Source organism: Typopeltis vanoorti, chromosome 5 (genome assembly GCF_054136105.1).
Source record: "Typopeltis vanoorti isolate ZY-2024b chromosome 5, IOZ_Tvanoo_1.0, whole genome shotgun sequence".
Taxonomy (NCBI): domain Eukaryota; kingdom Metazoa; phylum Arthropoda; class Arachnida; order Uropygi; family Thelyphonidae; genus Typopeltis; species Typopeltis vanoorti.
Window position 1 is genome coordinate 49704276 of NC_143553.1, and position 15305 is coordinate 49719580.

General features: G+C 34.6%; 1 protein-coding gene across 1 annotated transcript in view; it reads left to right on the forward strand.

The window, feature by feature from the left end:
• The first annotated feature begins 2082 nt into the window (after positions 1 to 2082).
• Positions 2083 to 15305, forward strand: part of LOC150106394 (uncharacterized protein ZK1073.1-like) — a 247633-nt gene continuing 234410 nt past the window's right edge. The window contains exon 1 of the mRNA XM_090392419.1: positions 2083 to 2218. Within this exon, the coding sequence (XP_090248545.1) occupies positions 2171 to 2218 (48 nt within the window). The 5' untranslated portion in view covers positions 2083 to 2170. The remainder of the gene's footprint in view (positions 2219 to 15305) is intronic.

Sequence of the window (15305 nt, forward strand, 5' to 3'; positions counted from 1 at the left end):
AATCGTTTGCCATCATAGCCCTTCTTTTTGATTCATTTTTGTCATAGCGAGGTAAAATACTAACGATTTTCACTTTCTCACTCTTCACTCTCGCCTCTTCCAGCAACCCTTTCATCTCCTCTCTCATACTAAACTTATCACCAGTTAAATCGTTCGTACCTATTACAACTACCATTTCATTTACTTTTCTTTTCTGTTTTTGAATTACTTGAGTTATATTTTTAATTTTCGCTCCAGGAAAACTCGATGTTATAACTCTCTCATCTATACCAAATAATTTCTTTCTTTTTACTAACAACGTCAATTACCTGATTTTCGTTATTTTTTGACTTACCTGTTTCCTTGCTTTGTTGTTTCTTATTTTCCTGTTCATTTTTCTTTTTCTCCCTGCTCTCATTTAAACGTCTCTCAACTTTTTGCAATTCTCGCGTTGTCTCTCTGATAATCTGCTTCAACTTCGCTATTTCGGCGGTTAATTCATTTTCGTTAACCTCCTCCATGTACACAATAACCTTGTTGGCAGGGCTAACCTTCTTCTCGCCTGCGGTGCTTTTTTTTAGCATTACCGTTATTGCCCTTTTTTTTGGCGCCATTTTAAACGTATATTAAATATTAAAATATCTTAATAAAAATATATGATAAAATACTAAATACACTATAAAACACTAAAATCTATACTAGTATAAAAACACTAATTTTCTAAAGGAAAACACAATAAAAACAGACAAAAATCACCAACTTTGCAGGAGCACTAAATTCGTCGACCAACCACTCTTATTATGTTTAGCACTAAAGCAGAATAATAGTGATCTGTATACGGATCTTTTTAGACCAGCATGATTGCTCTGAGATCAACACAAATCTTGCTATACATTAAGAAAGATTATATCAAGGAAAGTACTGAAAACTGTTTTTCTCGAATTAGAAAAACAAATTTAATATTAAAAGAATTTAAATTACATTATGGATGAAGATCGACTAAAAGCCTTCTGTTCAACATGATGTGTTAGTATATAGATTAACGAACTGATGAAAAGTTAAGATTGTGTTTCAGTATCTCGGATCTGAAACATTGTATAACTCCACACTTACGTAATAACAATAATAACAGCAATATATTTTGAGGTAAAAAAGGATGGGGGTGGGGGAGAGAAGATAGGATTTCAATGATCTATTTAGGCTAACTAACGCTCAAATCATCCAGTATGAATGAAGTTCTAGCCAATGATAGTCACACACATTTTTATCACATATATTTTTGAAATTATATTCTGTATGAACAGAAACATTTTTGTGTTTGTTAAAAAGGGAAATGCCAATTTTAAAGAACATCAGTATATTTATAAGTTAATGGGATAAACAAGATAAAACCAACAGGATAAACAAGAAAAGGGGTTTCATACAAAAGTCTACGTGTTTTCTTTTATTATTCATATAGGCATTATTTAAGAAAATTGAATGAATCTGTTTTTTTTTTAATGCAATTTTATCGAGCGAGAATGATGTCTCTCTTTAAGTAAGTGACATGGCTGCGATAAATATATCCTGCACGCGAATATAACGAAAACATAACGACGCATTAGCTTGTAAATATATAAGAAAGAAGTAGAATAATTGTAAGTGTAAGAAAAAAGTTGCTGAAATAATTTAACCTTCCTTTAAAATAGTGAGAACAGTTCATATGAATCACTTCAAGTACTAAGAAGAGTTTATCAGAATCGTTTAACACGGCATTCATTCTAATTTTTTTTTTTTTTCTGTCGAAATGCGGAAGTTTCCTTCCTTTTTTATTTTAACTCTTTCATACGATTTTTTTTCAAGTAAATATAATGCTTTCTTTCAGAATTTGCTTCCTAAACTAAAGGAAGGTTTTTATTTATTTTCCATGATTTCATTCTTTTAAGTAAATTGCCGTATATCTTGATCAGTTATTTATGAGTGATTCCGAATATGCAATTCCATATAATATTTATTTCGATACGTCATAGATGGCGCCACTATACACTTGTTCCAATACTCGTTTTGTCAAGCTAAGGATCTGATCGAGTGGAAGAGGCGCAGTCGCACTTTGTGATCATCTATCGTGTATCTCGTTTATGCTGACCAGTGTCCTTAGAAGGTGGTTTATTTCAACGAGCATACATTGAGGGAAAACTGCCTTTGATGAACTATGACAGACGTGGAGGATTCCTGTGTTACGGGCAATATTCAAGAAAAGGTAATACTTTCTTCCTCTTACAGATATTAGCATCATGAAAAGCGCAGCAGGTATCAGAGAAGGAGAGAGAGGGAGGGAGAGATCACAGGAGAAGGGACTGATGGAGAAAGGTTCTGCCAGATCCGGTAAAGGTGGAAGTGAGGGGGGAAATCGATAGATGATAAAATGAAACGACAGAAAGTCTTTTTTGCATTATTTTTCTCTCTTTCAGAGCTACCTGTGAGGCAACAGGTGTAATATTCTGGAAGCCGTCCAAAAACGACGGCTAAACAGAGATTACTAATTTTGTGTATTTTACACTTTTAACATAATTTATTCACTTCAGTTATTTTCCGAGTTTTGGTTAACATACCCGAACCAAATTTTCTCTAAAGATATATATATATATATATATATATATCATGTTTACAAAGGGGGGGGGGTAAGAGTTTTAAGAACTTACAGATATTTTTGGGGTCTAAATATTTTTATTTCTATTATGCTATTGTATTGGACTTTATTCATTTTGTTTTCTAAATAAAGCAACTATAAAATTTACAGAACATTTTACTCAAAACACGGCCGGCCGTAAAAGGCGAATGTCAAAAATATGACAAATTAATCTCTTATGAAATAAAAATAATTAATCATCATAGTCTTTCAGAGTCGATAAATGTCAGTTATTAAAATTTTACGCATAAAACTGTTATCCTTCAAGAAATATAATTTAAATTGCTGTAAAATTTAAATTATTTCATTATACAAAATACTATAAAAAGTATTTTGTATAATGATGTTATCTTAATCATAAATGAAATCATGACTAGTCGAGGTAGACTATATAAAGAGACAATTATAAAAATAAAAATTAAAAAGTGAATGAAACCACAAAATTAGTAAGTTTAGATTAAACATTATGTTACAGTTATCGAATTCCCCGCGACTCCCAACAGAAGAGTAAGTGTATAAGGGGCATAACTGTCGCAGTGGAAGCCATCGCAAAGATGAACCGTCTTATAATTGATATAATAATAATAAAAAAAAAAGATATTTCTAACAAGATGCATTCTGAAAACCTCGTATCGAATTAACAGCATTACGGTTAGGGGGATTTTGTACTCAACCGAGGTACACGTTCTTGAGTCTTGCTCATCTTTACAACATATGGCAGAAAATGGCAGGGACTGTTTAGCTTTCATAAGGAGACTATTACTTCTAAAAGATCAAGATCGCTTGTGCTCTACTTTACTGCCTGTTGAAGACTGGAAGTTGCCAGAGAGAGAGAGAGAGAGAGAGAGAAAGTTGTTCAACTGTTGGTTACAGTTAACACCAAGCAGGCATCTTTTTTTTTCCTTTTTTTTTTTTTTTTGCGACTCGCCGAGTTAGAAAATTCTCTTTTTCTTCAACTTAAACGTGCAATCAATTTTTTAAACATTTTTTAAAAAAAACTCCGCATAAAGCTCTCGTTAAATCACGGAAACAAGGTGAGTCAGTAAACGAGAGATTATTTAAAAAACTGCACGGTTCAATTATTTTCACATGCGATAAGATGCGCAATCGTTACTTTTATGGCTACTACTATGGCGTATATACAGAAATATATAATATAATAATAATAATAATAATAATAATAATACCTATAATACTTTAAGAGTAATTCAGCATGCTCTTTGGATAGGATGGTCGTTATTCATTATAATAATAATTTAAAAAGTTTCTTGAAAAGGTGGTGGTTGTATTCATTGGAAAAAAACAGTATGGAAAAGACTGTTCCAAAAAGTATGATTTCTTTTCTGATATAAGCCAATTTCCAAATATTTGTGCGAAAAAAGCTTACAACTGTCTCACATCCAGAATATAATATTAACACGGTGATACGCCATAATAAAAAAATACGTACTTTTTTCGGTTAAAGTGTTGTGTAGAGTCTTATGCCTAAATACATATTGTTGTGTGTGAACTGCGTGTGTTCTTCTGGCCCATTTGCCTAGTTGCCAACCCAGTGTCAGACATTGGTAATATCTGAACAATTTGTCAAATGACGAAAATTAATGAAGCTAGATAAACGGATTTGGAGTTTACTGGAGAAATGAAAACTAAGGCTATATTGTTCCATGACAGAGTTCACACAAGATAATGAAAGGCGTGTATCGTCATCGGCAAAGGTGAGAAAAGATAATTTTTGTAAGGTGGGGGGGGGGGGGAAGGTTAGTGAGAAAAGACAATTTATGGAAGGAATGAAAGGGATCAGTAAGAGAAGGTAATTTATGTAAGAAAGGAAGAAGGACAGTGAGTGAAGGTAATTTATGTAAGAGAGGAAGAAGGGCAGTGAGTGAAGGTAATTTATGTATATGAAGAAGAGGGCAGGTGAAACTTAGGAGTCTTGGGACACTCCGACATTGGTAGAGAAATTTGAAGGGAGGAAGCCATTTATCAGGAATGAGTAAATAAAGCTTATTGTGTGAGACGTTTCTTCCCGATTAAGGTACTTGTGTAAAGGTAACAGTTAACTTGGTATCAAGATGGCCTATGATGTGAAGTCAACTCTCACTGTATGCAGGTAACTTAGTTATGAACAAAATTCACGTGCACCTTTTGTTTGCTTAAGTAAGATAAAGCATGGATGAAAATAATAATATTTTTATAGATACATTGACTCCACACAGGAGAGGTCACAAGACTTATAACATATTAGTGTCGTGCGTGGAAGGAAATGATTAAAGAGGAAAGAAGGCGTCTCATCTATTAACAAATTTCTCGAAAACGCGAGCGTTGTATTCACTGGGAAAAACAACATAGGGAAAGTTTTTCCAAAGAATTTCTTAATATAACATATTTTCCGAATATTCAAAAAAAATCCTTAATTGTTTCACATGCAGAATATAGTAAAAAAAAGCTACTTGTATTTTCATCTCGAAGACAATTATCGTGGAACACAGCCGGTTCCTGTTATCACTGAGGAGAACCAAAGTTAACACAGTACTGTTTGGCAGAGGAACCATACAGATCTGGTATCCTGGAGTTATCCAGATAGAGCATTGAGACGTTTTCTCAAATCACTGATGAGGTTCATAGAACATTGATAGCGTTCTAGTATATCTTAATAGTTTTTTGAATTCCTGTGGCATGTTCCACCGCGGAGGAGAGTAAGTTCCTGCCTAAAACATCGCTAAGGAGAATCAAGGTTCGACACAGTACAGTCTGGCATTAGAACGAAAGAGACCAAGTATGCTGGAGTAACCAGGTAGAGCGATGAGGATTCTTTGCATATCAACTTATCAAGTTCTTAGAACACCGACTCAGTTTCTGATAACTTGCTGGAAGGCTTTTAAATAAATTGGCCACTTTATTACCAGATCGCTGTATATTATCGGAAGTTGATGTGAAGTTCACTTTTCACTACACAGAAATAATTACTCGCAAAGATTCTCTATGAGCAACGTTTGATTGCTTGATCTAGTATAAAATATCAATGAAAACACCAATAACTATTTCTAGTTGAGTATTATTATACATAATTTCCGTGGTTTGTGGTTATAGGGGAGATTGTAATGGCTTAGAGATCTACTGTAGGTCGATAGCGGCGGAATTCTGGTAGTCGCACTGATTATTATCCTAATGCTAGAAGCCGACACGGATACTTTTGTCTCCAAAAAGGAGCAATAATCCAGACTGTCGATGATCTCAGTTATTTCTGAGAGGATGAGAAGACAATAGGACGACAGTTGGATGGCAAAACAGACTGTTATCTCCCTGGTATTATACGATATCAAATTCGGCGACTTTTGTAATGATCTTATATATATCAAGAATTAACTGATTCCTTCCTCTCTCTCTCTCTCTCTCTCTCTATCTCTTCTCTACTACACAAATCTGACTACCACCAAACCAAACAAGCCAAATTTTATGCAGCCTCTCGTTTTAACCTCTCTTTTTTACTCTTTGAAGTAGTTTACTTAACAAGTAATACCGCTAAACCTGACAGTTTTAAAAGTTTTTTTAGTTTATTTCACAAGAATCATTGGACAAAAAAAGTATGCTTCCCCACTTTTTAGTTTCTCACCTCCCCAACATTTTTCTTTCTCTTGAGACTTTCGATTGAAAATACTTGATTTCAAAAGAACCTTCATAATGACTTTCGAAACTAACAGTGACTTAGTAATTCTCATATTCCTAGGGGAAAGTTCCCATCTACTAGCAGACGAGGTTTTCTATCTATAAATCAGAGGACACACGCATTGAAAGATGCAGCAGACTATTACAGTAGGATAACCGCCGAATCACATCGTAAATTATCTATCTATCTATCTCTCCCTTCCATCTGATTCAGACAGGTTGGGTCTCCGCCTAATGAGGAGTCACGGCGAAATAATGCAGCCGGCACGCCACTCCTCTGCTGCATTCATGACTGTAGTCTGTGTCTGTTTACGGGGCTGGTTTGCCTGCTTGCAGGATGAAAAATCCCAGATAAACTGGAGGTTTTCATCAAAACCTTGCTGTCCACGCTCAAGACCGGCTAACTTGGCTATGACTCAGGAAGATCCTTGAGCTCTTCACGTCTCCGACGGGAATCGAACCTAGGGCACTCCTTCCCCAGGCATATGGTTGCGAAGTGCATAGCCACTAGGCTAACCGCGCGGACATCATAAATTATATATATACATATATCTTACGCCGCAGAAGCGCAGTCACGAGGACATCGCGACATTTCCCCTCTGAAAAAGACCTGGGTTAGAAACCCATCTCGGATGCAATGCACTTTTAGAAGGGCGTTTTCAGTGAGGCAGCAGGTTTCATAGGGAGGTAGCAGGGCTCTCTTTTCGGGTTCTTATTCCGGAGAAGAAGCAAACTGATCAGAAGAATGCACACAATTACAGACATAAAACAGTGAGCTTCTTCAACCACAATTCAATCCAAATCCTCACATCGCAATTAAAATGCGATAAATTCTCTTCATATTTGAAGGCGATGATGATTGTCTTCAGCGAAGAGTTTGGGGTAGGGGAAGACGAAATCTTAGAAAAACAGGCAATAATGATGAGAAAGGCTCTGAAAGATGAAAACTGGATAATAAGAGAAGCTTTTGCCAGTTGGTGGAGAGCAACATTCCGATAGCAGCAACAACAACAACAACAAACCTTAAAGTTTTAATTCATGATCTGTACTGGAAGTCATTAAATCCAATGAATGATAAGCTAATAATATTTAATACCAAAATCATGAAATTATGATTAATATATTGTCCATTTATGTCCTTGCTAACGGAAGTTATCTCTATGAAGGTTTAACTTAATTAAGATGAGAATGCCAAGCATATTAAGAGAGTGTAAATTTGCTGGTGTGTTTATTATTGAAACGAAAGAAATTTGCTGAGGCGACCAAAATGCGCAGTGAAGCAGGAATGTCATCGAAGGAGAGGCCTTGCACGCTGCTAGATTGTTATCGTTAATTAGCAAGTAATATATTATTCCAAAGTATGCGAAACAGACATATTCGTCTATAAGAAACTCCCGAGTAATAATATCTGGAGCATAGAGAAAGAGCTAGAATCTTTAATGGAGTTCTATAACGTATTTTTCTTTTTTCTCGTCAATTTAGATTCTCAACCTATAACAGGGTTTGTAGCTGGATTAGATGATTCATTTATTTATTTATTTTTGCTAAGCAAAATTAAATGCGGTTACAAATTTCTTTGTATAATCAAAAATAAAAATAACAATTCCTTAATTCCAGCCAACATTAATTCAACTCATTCAATATTGGTTCTAATTCAAACCAAACCATTCTGTTGTTTAATAAGCAAAACTAATTTTTCCTATTGATTAATGGATTTTGGTACCGAATTATACTGCAGTATGATGTTTTTATTCAGGGATTCTCATTACGTCGCATTTCAGTGAGACTGCAGTCGTCCGTGGAAGTTACAACGCGTTTCATAATCATCAAGTGACACTTATTTGTAACGGCAATCCCTACAGTTATTGAAGAAATGTATAGCATATTAGTGTAGTTTGGGCGTGAGATTATGGAAGGAAAAGAACTACTGATATCCTTATTGAAAAGCTGAAGACTGTAGTCATATTGAGGAAAAATGTGTCGGTAAGGCCCTTCCAGAGAATAGAGGCAGATAGAGTAAAGGAGGAGGAAAGACAGTTTCTGTAGATTTGAATTTGAACTATGAGTAGGTAGCTACTGCTCGTTTTATAACAGGTATAGCGAAAAGAGAAGTGAGGATGGATGACGATGTCATAGAATTGGCATCCATCTTCGTCTCTTCGATACAAGATATAAGGCAGAAATAGACGATATGTGAGAAAGCATCTGAAATGCATGTGTGAGAGGGATCATCGACTAGTTGAACTTCTTGTTTGGAAAGCATCAAGAATTTTTATGGAGATGTTACGTGCGCCTTCCTCAAACGTGAAAACAGTATTCTAAGATCGGAATTTGGAATTTGTACTCCTAATTTTGATCTACTGGAACAATTTCGATATAATCAACATTTTTCATAATAACTGATAATAAATAATTTATTTGTTGTTATTATATTGACAAGTTATTGTAGTTATTGACACGCTAAACGTGCTCGCAACTTCGGTCCACTATATTATCTGCTACTATCTAACCGCAGATAATATAGCGAACTGAAGCTAATATATTAGGAGCGTTCCCGACTCGCTAGCGAATAATCCAATTTACGACTCCTTCCAAGGATTGGAAGGAGTCAGAACATAGAGATATGCAGTAGGAGGATACTGTCGAGGTCACACATGGACAATAGTGACCGCGTGCTCCTTGCGCGGGAGACATGTTTGCGGAGTCTTTCACTCCGCACTAAATGTCCCACTCTAACTCTTTCCTACCTCCAACCATGAGAGATATAATAAATAATACAATAAGACTAATAATAAAAAACCTCCCACAAACCCAATATTAAAAATCATAAAAAAACATTTGTGGCCTTAAGACAAACATAAATAATGAACACCTAATTACTATCCATCTCAACTATCCGAACTACACTACCAATGATTCCGTCATTATTGTAGAACATTAGAGCGGTTTGCGTGCATTTGTCATCTTACTTCCCATGTCAGAAAATGCTACACCTAACTCTGTTGCGTTCATTTGCCGTGTTTATCACTCTTCAAACTTTGATGATCATTCTGACTTCTGATTATTTCTCCATAATGCTTGAATTGTCTGCAGTCAAAATTTCCAACAGTTGACTTCCTTCTCGAATTCCACTGACCATGCTGAAAAAAGTTCCGAAGTGTTTGCTGCTAAATAATGATCTAACGCAAATTTTCCATCCATTCACCAGAATATTACATAATATTCGCATTTTTCGCATAATATTCGCATTCACCTTTCAGCATTTTCTAATTCTTGGCCTTTGGAATACAATAATGCCAAATAATGGAACATCTCTACTACTTCTATTCTTTCTTCGCATGTCTGATTATTATTATTATTATTACGGTTCTCTTGATCCAAAATCTCTCTTAACCAATAGCTAAATAATTCTTGCTGAAGCTCAGAATGGAATGCTGGTTTTCATTCCCATTTCATCCTAGATTCGTCCCACCACTATCCAAGAATTGGTTCCTAAAAACCACAACAAGTGTGAGGCAGTCCAAGACAAAAAGTTAACATATATAACGAGTGTGCTGAGAAACTCCAGCTTTGTAGCTACTATATAAGCTGCTGGAGAAGCATATACAGTACCCTACAAAAAACTTTCTCTACTTCCAAAACAGCAGCCAGCTGAGCCTTCTGATTCTTCAGCAAAACTGAGTCCATTCTTCTGCCTCTTTCTCACCAACAAATAATGTCATCGTAATAATAATAATAATAATAATAATCCGAGGTACTTACAAGCCTTTAGACCCACGGCCTACCCAGAATGGTATTCGAGTCTTATAAACATACACACACACACACACATATATATATATATATTTTTTTTTTTTTTCGCCTCTATCTTCTGTACAGAAACTAGGGCAAAACTAAAAACAGTTCACTTCGTGTCTTCTCTGATATTTCGCCAGAAAGACATCAGAAAAATCTATGAATAGCTCGTATCCCAACAAATCTGGTCCTGATAGTAGTACCCCAACTGTGTTCAAATTTTGTGTACCTAATAGCACGGAAACAAATTTGTGTTTAGCCAATCCAAAATAAAATAAAAATAAAGCAAGAAATAAGTAAACTATCCGATTATCGTCACACTCCATTATTTCCAAGACTGTACATCAGTCTTGGAAATAATGGAGAAAGCTCAACAGTTAATCGGTGATCAATATGGATTCTGCCACTCTCAATCCACAACAGATCTCCTAGTCGTCACCTACCTTTGAACACAAACCGTGGAAAAAAGTTTAGAGAAACTCGTGAACGCTCTTCACATTTCTGGGACATTTGATATAGTCTGGAATAGGCTTGCCAAGCTATCTTATGGTCAGTGTTATATTCTTTGCAAGTAGGTCGATAGTTTCCCGTAGTCGGTCACTACGTTTCATATTGAACGGTTTGCTCTCTTCAGATATCGCCACTTATTCCACTGCCCTAGAGCACTGCGCTTTCTACCACACTCTCTCCTATACATATAAAGAATTGAAGTGTTTGTAATTTTCTACACATTCCTATCTTCAAGAACTTCTGTAACCAATGCCTTAAACACGGATCTCTTTCCGTTAGCTAATGCGGTGGAGACAGCCTTGTCCAGTTCAATGCTACTAAAACATTACCGTCTTCTGTGAATTTTTCGGTATTATTCTACAAGTAAAATAAGACACTATTTTTGATGATTTTTCGACTAGTTTCATGAAAATCTGTTTTACATCATCACAATAATTATTTGAATAAACTAAAAATATTAAAAAAACTAGAAAAAGAATAATGACAATTAACATAGATTTTTAAACATGAATTAAAAAAAAAAAGTGTATTTACTATGACGTTGTTTCCCGGTTAGTAGACTGCTGTATAGTGGTAACAACGTGCGTGTAGTGACGATTTAGTGAAGACCAAACTGTATGTAAAATTATCTCCTACTTTCTTTTTTTGTTTGTTTGAACTGTAGAGGATGTTTCATCATTTCAGCTGATTCTTTGAACGCTCTTGAGAAAAATATGTAATCTATGTGGAGTATTTTTGTTTGTCGTAAACATCTATACAGTGCAACAAAAAGGGGATGCTTTTACATCAAGTTTGGTCTTCAATAATTCGTCACGACACGCACTTAGTTACCAGCAGTATACAGCAGTCTACAATCCGGCAAATAACGTCATAGCAAATGCGTGCTTTCCATTATTATCATGTTCAAATACTGTGTGTGTATCTATTTTTTAGTTTTTTTAAAAATATTTTTAGTTTATTCAAGTAATTATTGCGATTATGTGAATGAAAAAAAGTTTCACGAAACTAGCCGAGAAATCATTAAAAATAGTTTCTTATTTCACTTATGGAATAGTCCTGAAAAACATTCCTAGCACATCCTCTCTCAACAGAAGCCTATGCAACAATCACTGTCTTATACTTCAATCCTTTCCTAACTCAAAACACATCACATTCTCAACCTCTTCAGAGTCAAAAAAAAAAAAACACTTTCCATTGAAGTCACCGCTTTTATCTTGAACAACGAATAGTCTATATAAATCCAAAATCCTACAAGAATAGTGCCACATCTGGGTTGATGCACGATAAATTTCCTAAATGTTTGATATCCAGAAGGCAACATGGGTAGTAAATGATTCATCTCAGGAAATCACTTCAATCAGTTTCTTATGCCTTTTCTACAAGTATTTTCAGGAGCGTGTTCTCTTTGTATTTCTGACAGCTAAGAGGTAATTTTAATTATAAGTCTGATGTCGCGAAACAACAGATATTAAACGTAGTTCCATATGGTTTGCATGTGTCATCGTAGTAGCTGAATCTGTTAGGGAACCGAACATCAAGAAGCATTATCCAAACTGAATATCTGCTATAAGAAATTTGGTATAAAAATATCAAGTAAAAAACTAAAATTGTGCAGCAAAACATAAATTGCATTATAAATATCAAACATTATTTATAATGTTTGATATTTATAATGTTATGTAATCAAATTCAATCTTCTTCTACAATTTTAGTGAATATGCTAAACTGAATACGAGAAAAAGATAACAGGCAGAATAATCAAAATTAATATAGTGGAGAGCCACGTGAATAAACTGAAGTGAGTTTATATAGGAAACAAGAGATTATACAGCGAAAGTACCTTAAGTCAGTTTGCAATGTGATAGAATGGAAACCTTAGAAAATATTCACTGTCGCCACTGTGAATATTTTCTCAACACATCTTATTTTTTTCCCAAGCTTCAGAATCTCCAATTTACATTAATTAAATAACAAAAAAAGTTTGATATTTGTTAATACTTTCTCTGTATTAACTGAAATGAAGGACGAGAAATGAGATATCTTCTCATAGCTGACAAGATCATGATTTATTAATGTTTTAAATTTAGAAAACTTTACTGGCAAAGCGTGAACCTAACACGAAAGAAATTAAGCATATATACATGCAAGGACGGCCTGGAATTGGAACATCATGATCATATACAAAACAACGCAAAGAATATGAAGGCAATATTATGCAGGATATGTAAAAAACAAACAAACAAACAACTGTTTCTTTCTTTCTTTGAATTTTAACGTTGTTTTTTAAATCATGCTACTGCACAAACACACGGTTCATTTATCGAATGTGAACAACATGTGTCCATACCACATCTGAGATTAGATTGTTCTTGATTATTTTTATGTCAATGTAACGCACATATTTGTATCAAGAGTTGCTTTTTAAAAACAAGGACAATATTTTCTAAAATATCATTTTGCTAGATTTATAAAAAGCTTAAAAGGAGTTTATTATCTCTTTCCTCTATCATGAGTCCATACTGGTCTTAATCTTGCATTAATTACTGAATTCATGTTAAAATTATCCTTTGTATTTACATTTCTATGATGAAACTGAATATCACGGGTAAGTTTTCTTAAACACCACTTCTTTATTGATAATTTCAGGGATTTCTTTACTGAAAGAATCTATCTAAAAAACACAGCTTTTAGTTCCCAAAATATACACGTCTCATTTATTTATTTATTTTCGTTTGTTTGTAAATTATCCTGCTCACACATACTCACGAAAGGTTTGTAATATATAGCATAAATCAGTACTGTGAATGGGCCCAGGGTTAGATGATTGAACGTTGCTCCAGACACCGAACTTCAGATTTCCAATAAGCGCTGTGGTCTTATATTCGGAGACGAAAATCGTGCACCACCTAAAGACTTTCGCAAATATCCAAGAAACAGTGAGATTTAAATTCACAGCTATTGAGACGCTATCCACTCTATAGAGAATATTTCCATAAGAATATTCTCAGAATATTTATATAAGAACGCTATTCCTAAGATATAATTCAAGTGAAATATCAGCCTTTACTTCGACACACCAAATTAAGACATATTCCAAGTTTGTCACTCTCGTAGTTCCGACTTAACTACGAGAGTCTTTACAAACATTCTGTGCATGTGTGTGCGTGAGGGAAGAAAGTGTGTTCTCACAAAGAAGGAGCGGCTTGAATTGCTGCTAATGAATGTTTACTTCGGATCGCATCTCGTAAACGTTGTATGGTGTTATGATATGATTCAGAATCGAGAATGCGGTCCACATGTAAGAAAGCAGTTGAAGTGATTCTTTTCCTATCCTCAAAACACGTCAACATCGACTGCAGTCTGAATTCTCTATTGTTGATATCGATCTGTCCATATTTGAACTGCTCGTCTGAATTTATCGTGAAAAACATTTCGCCCTGTATATAGGGGACCATCTGTCGATAAATGTCAGTTGGCATGACATTCTAGGAGGGATTGCAAAGATAGCGCAAAAATGCTGTAACAGCCAGTGCAGGAAAAGCTAAGAAAGCAACATTGAGGCCATGTAAGAGAAGTCTTATCTCAACCTGCTGGAAAAATTATGAAAACACATAACTCTTATTCCTTTCATTTGTATATACTGAATATATCTAAATATATATATACATAAAAGTGTTGGCAAAGACTTTCTCATTCACATCCGTAATACAGGTGAAGAATGGAAATGGTTTACGCCTCTAAAAAGTCAACTACAACGCAGTATATTATTATTACATTGAAATACGCAATAGCATACTTAATATTAGTAAGTAGAAATTAATATTCGCAGATTAATTAAATACAGAATGCAATTCTTTATAAAATTCTGAAGCTATTTGCATTTTGTAAAAAGAAATATACCTTACGTAAGTCAGGTAATATGTAAAATACACACGCAAGTATTCCGCCTGTTATGTTAGGAACGTTTTTTTTTTTATTTTCAGCGAAGGGGGTGAAGGGATACAGAGGAATGCAGAAATGTTTAAGGAAGTGAACCACCAATCAAAGGTTTTCAGAACTTAATTATTGTTCAACTCAATATATAATGGGAAGAGGAAACCATTATGAAAAAAAAAAAATTTTAGTTCTGCCTTAAAATATTAATATATTCAATTTTTTGCTAAAAATAATTATATTGATGTTCAGACTGCAAACTACTCGATCTTTCAAGAGCTACAGAGAGAGAGAGGAAACGCAACAGCCGGTAAAATTATGTTGTATGATGTGTCCCTTGAACTTTGAACTTCGGGATCAGGAGAAATCAAATCGCCACTTAACGGAGATCCCACCATTGTTGAGAACTCTTATTCGTTTAGAAACTTTGTTCAACTAATAAATAAAATAAAAAAGAAATAAATCCTCCAACGCCTTTTATTTTTCAGGGAAGTGGTGGAGGTTCTTTAGCCTTAACTAACTTTTTTGAATACAGGCCAGAAACCAGTCTCCATCCTTTCAGCCTTCACTGATAGTGAGCCAAACTATCAATGAATTAAGACTTTTATAAAATCAGTACAATCAGGGTAATTATCACTCAACCAATAACATGTTTGCCATATGGCATTTTAAACTTTTACAACAACCGCTGATAACGAATGCATTTCCCAACAACTCACCATGTAAAAATTCACTCTTCATTATCTTGCTAACT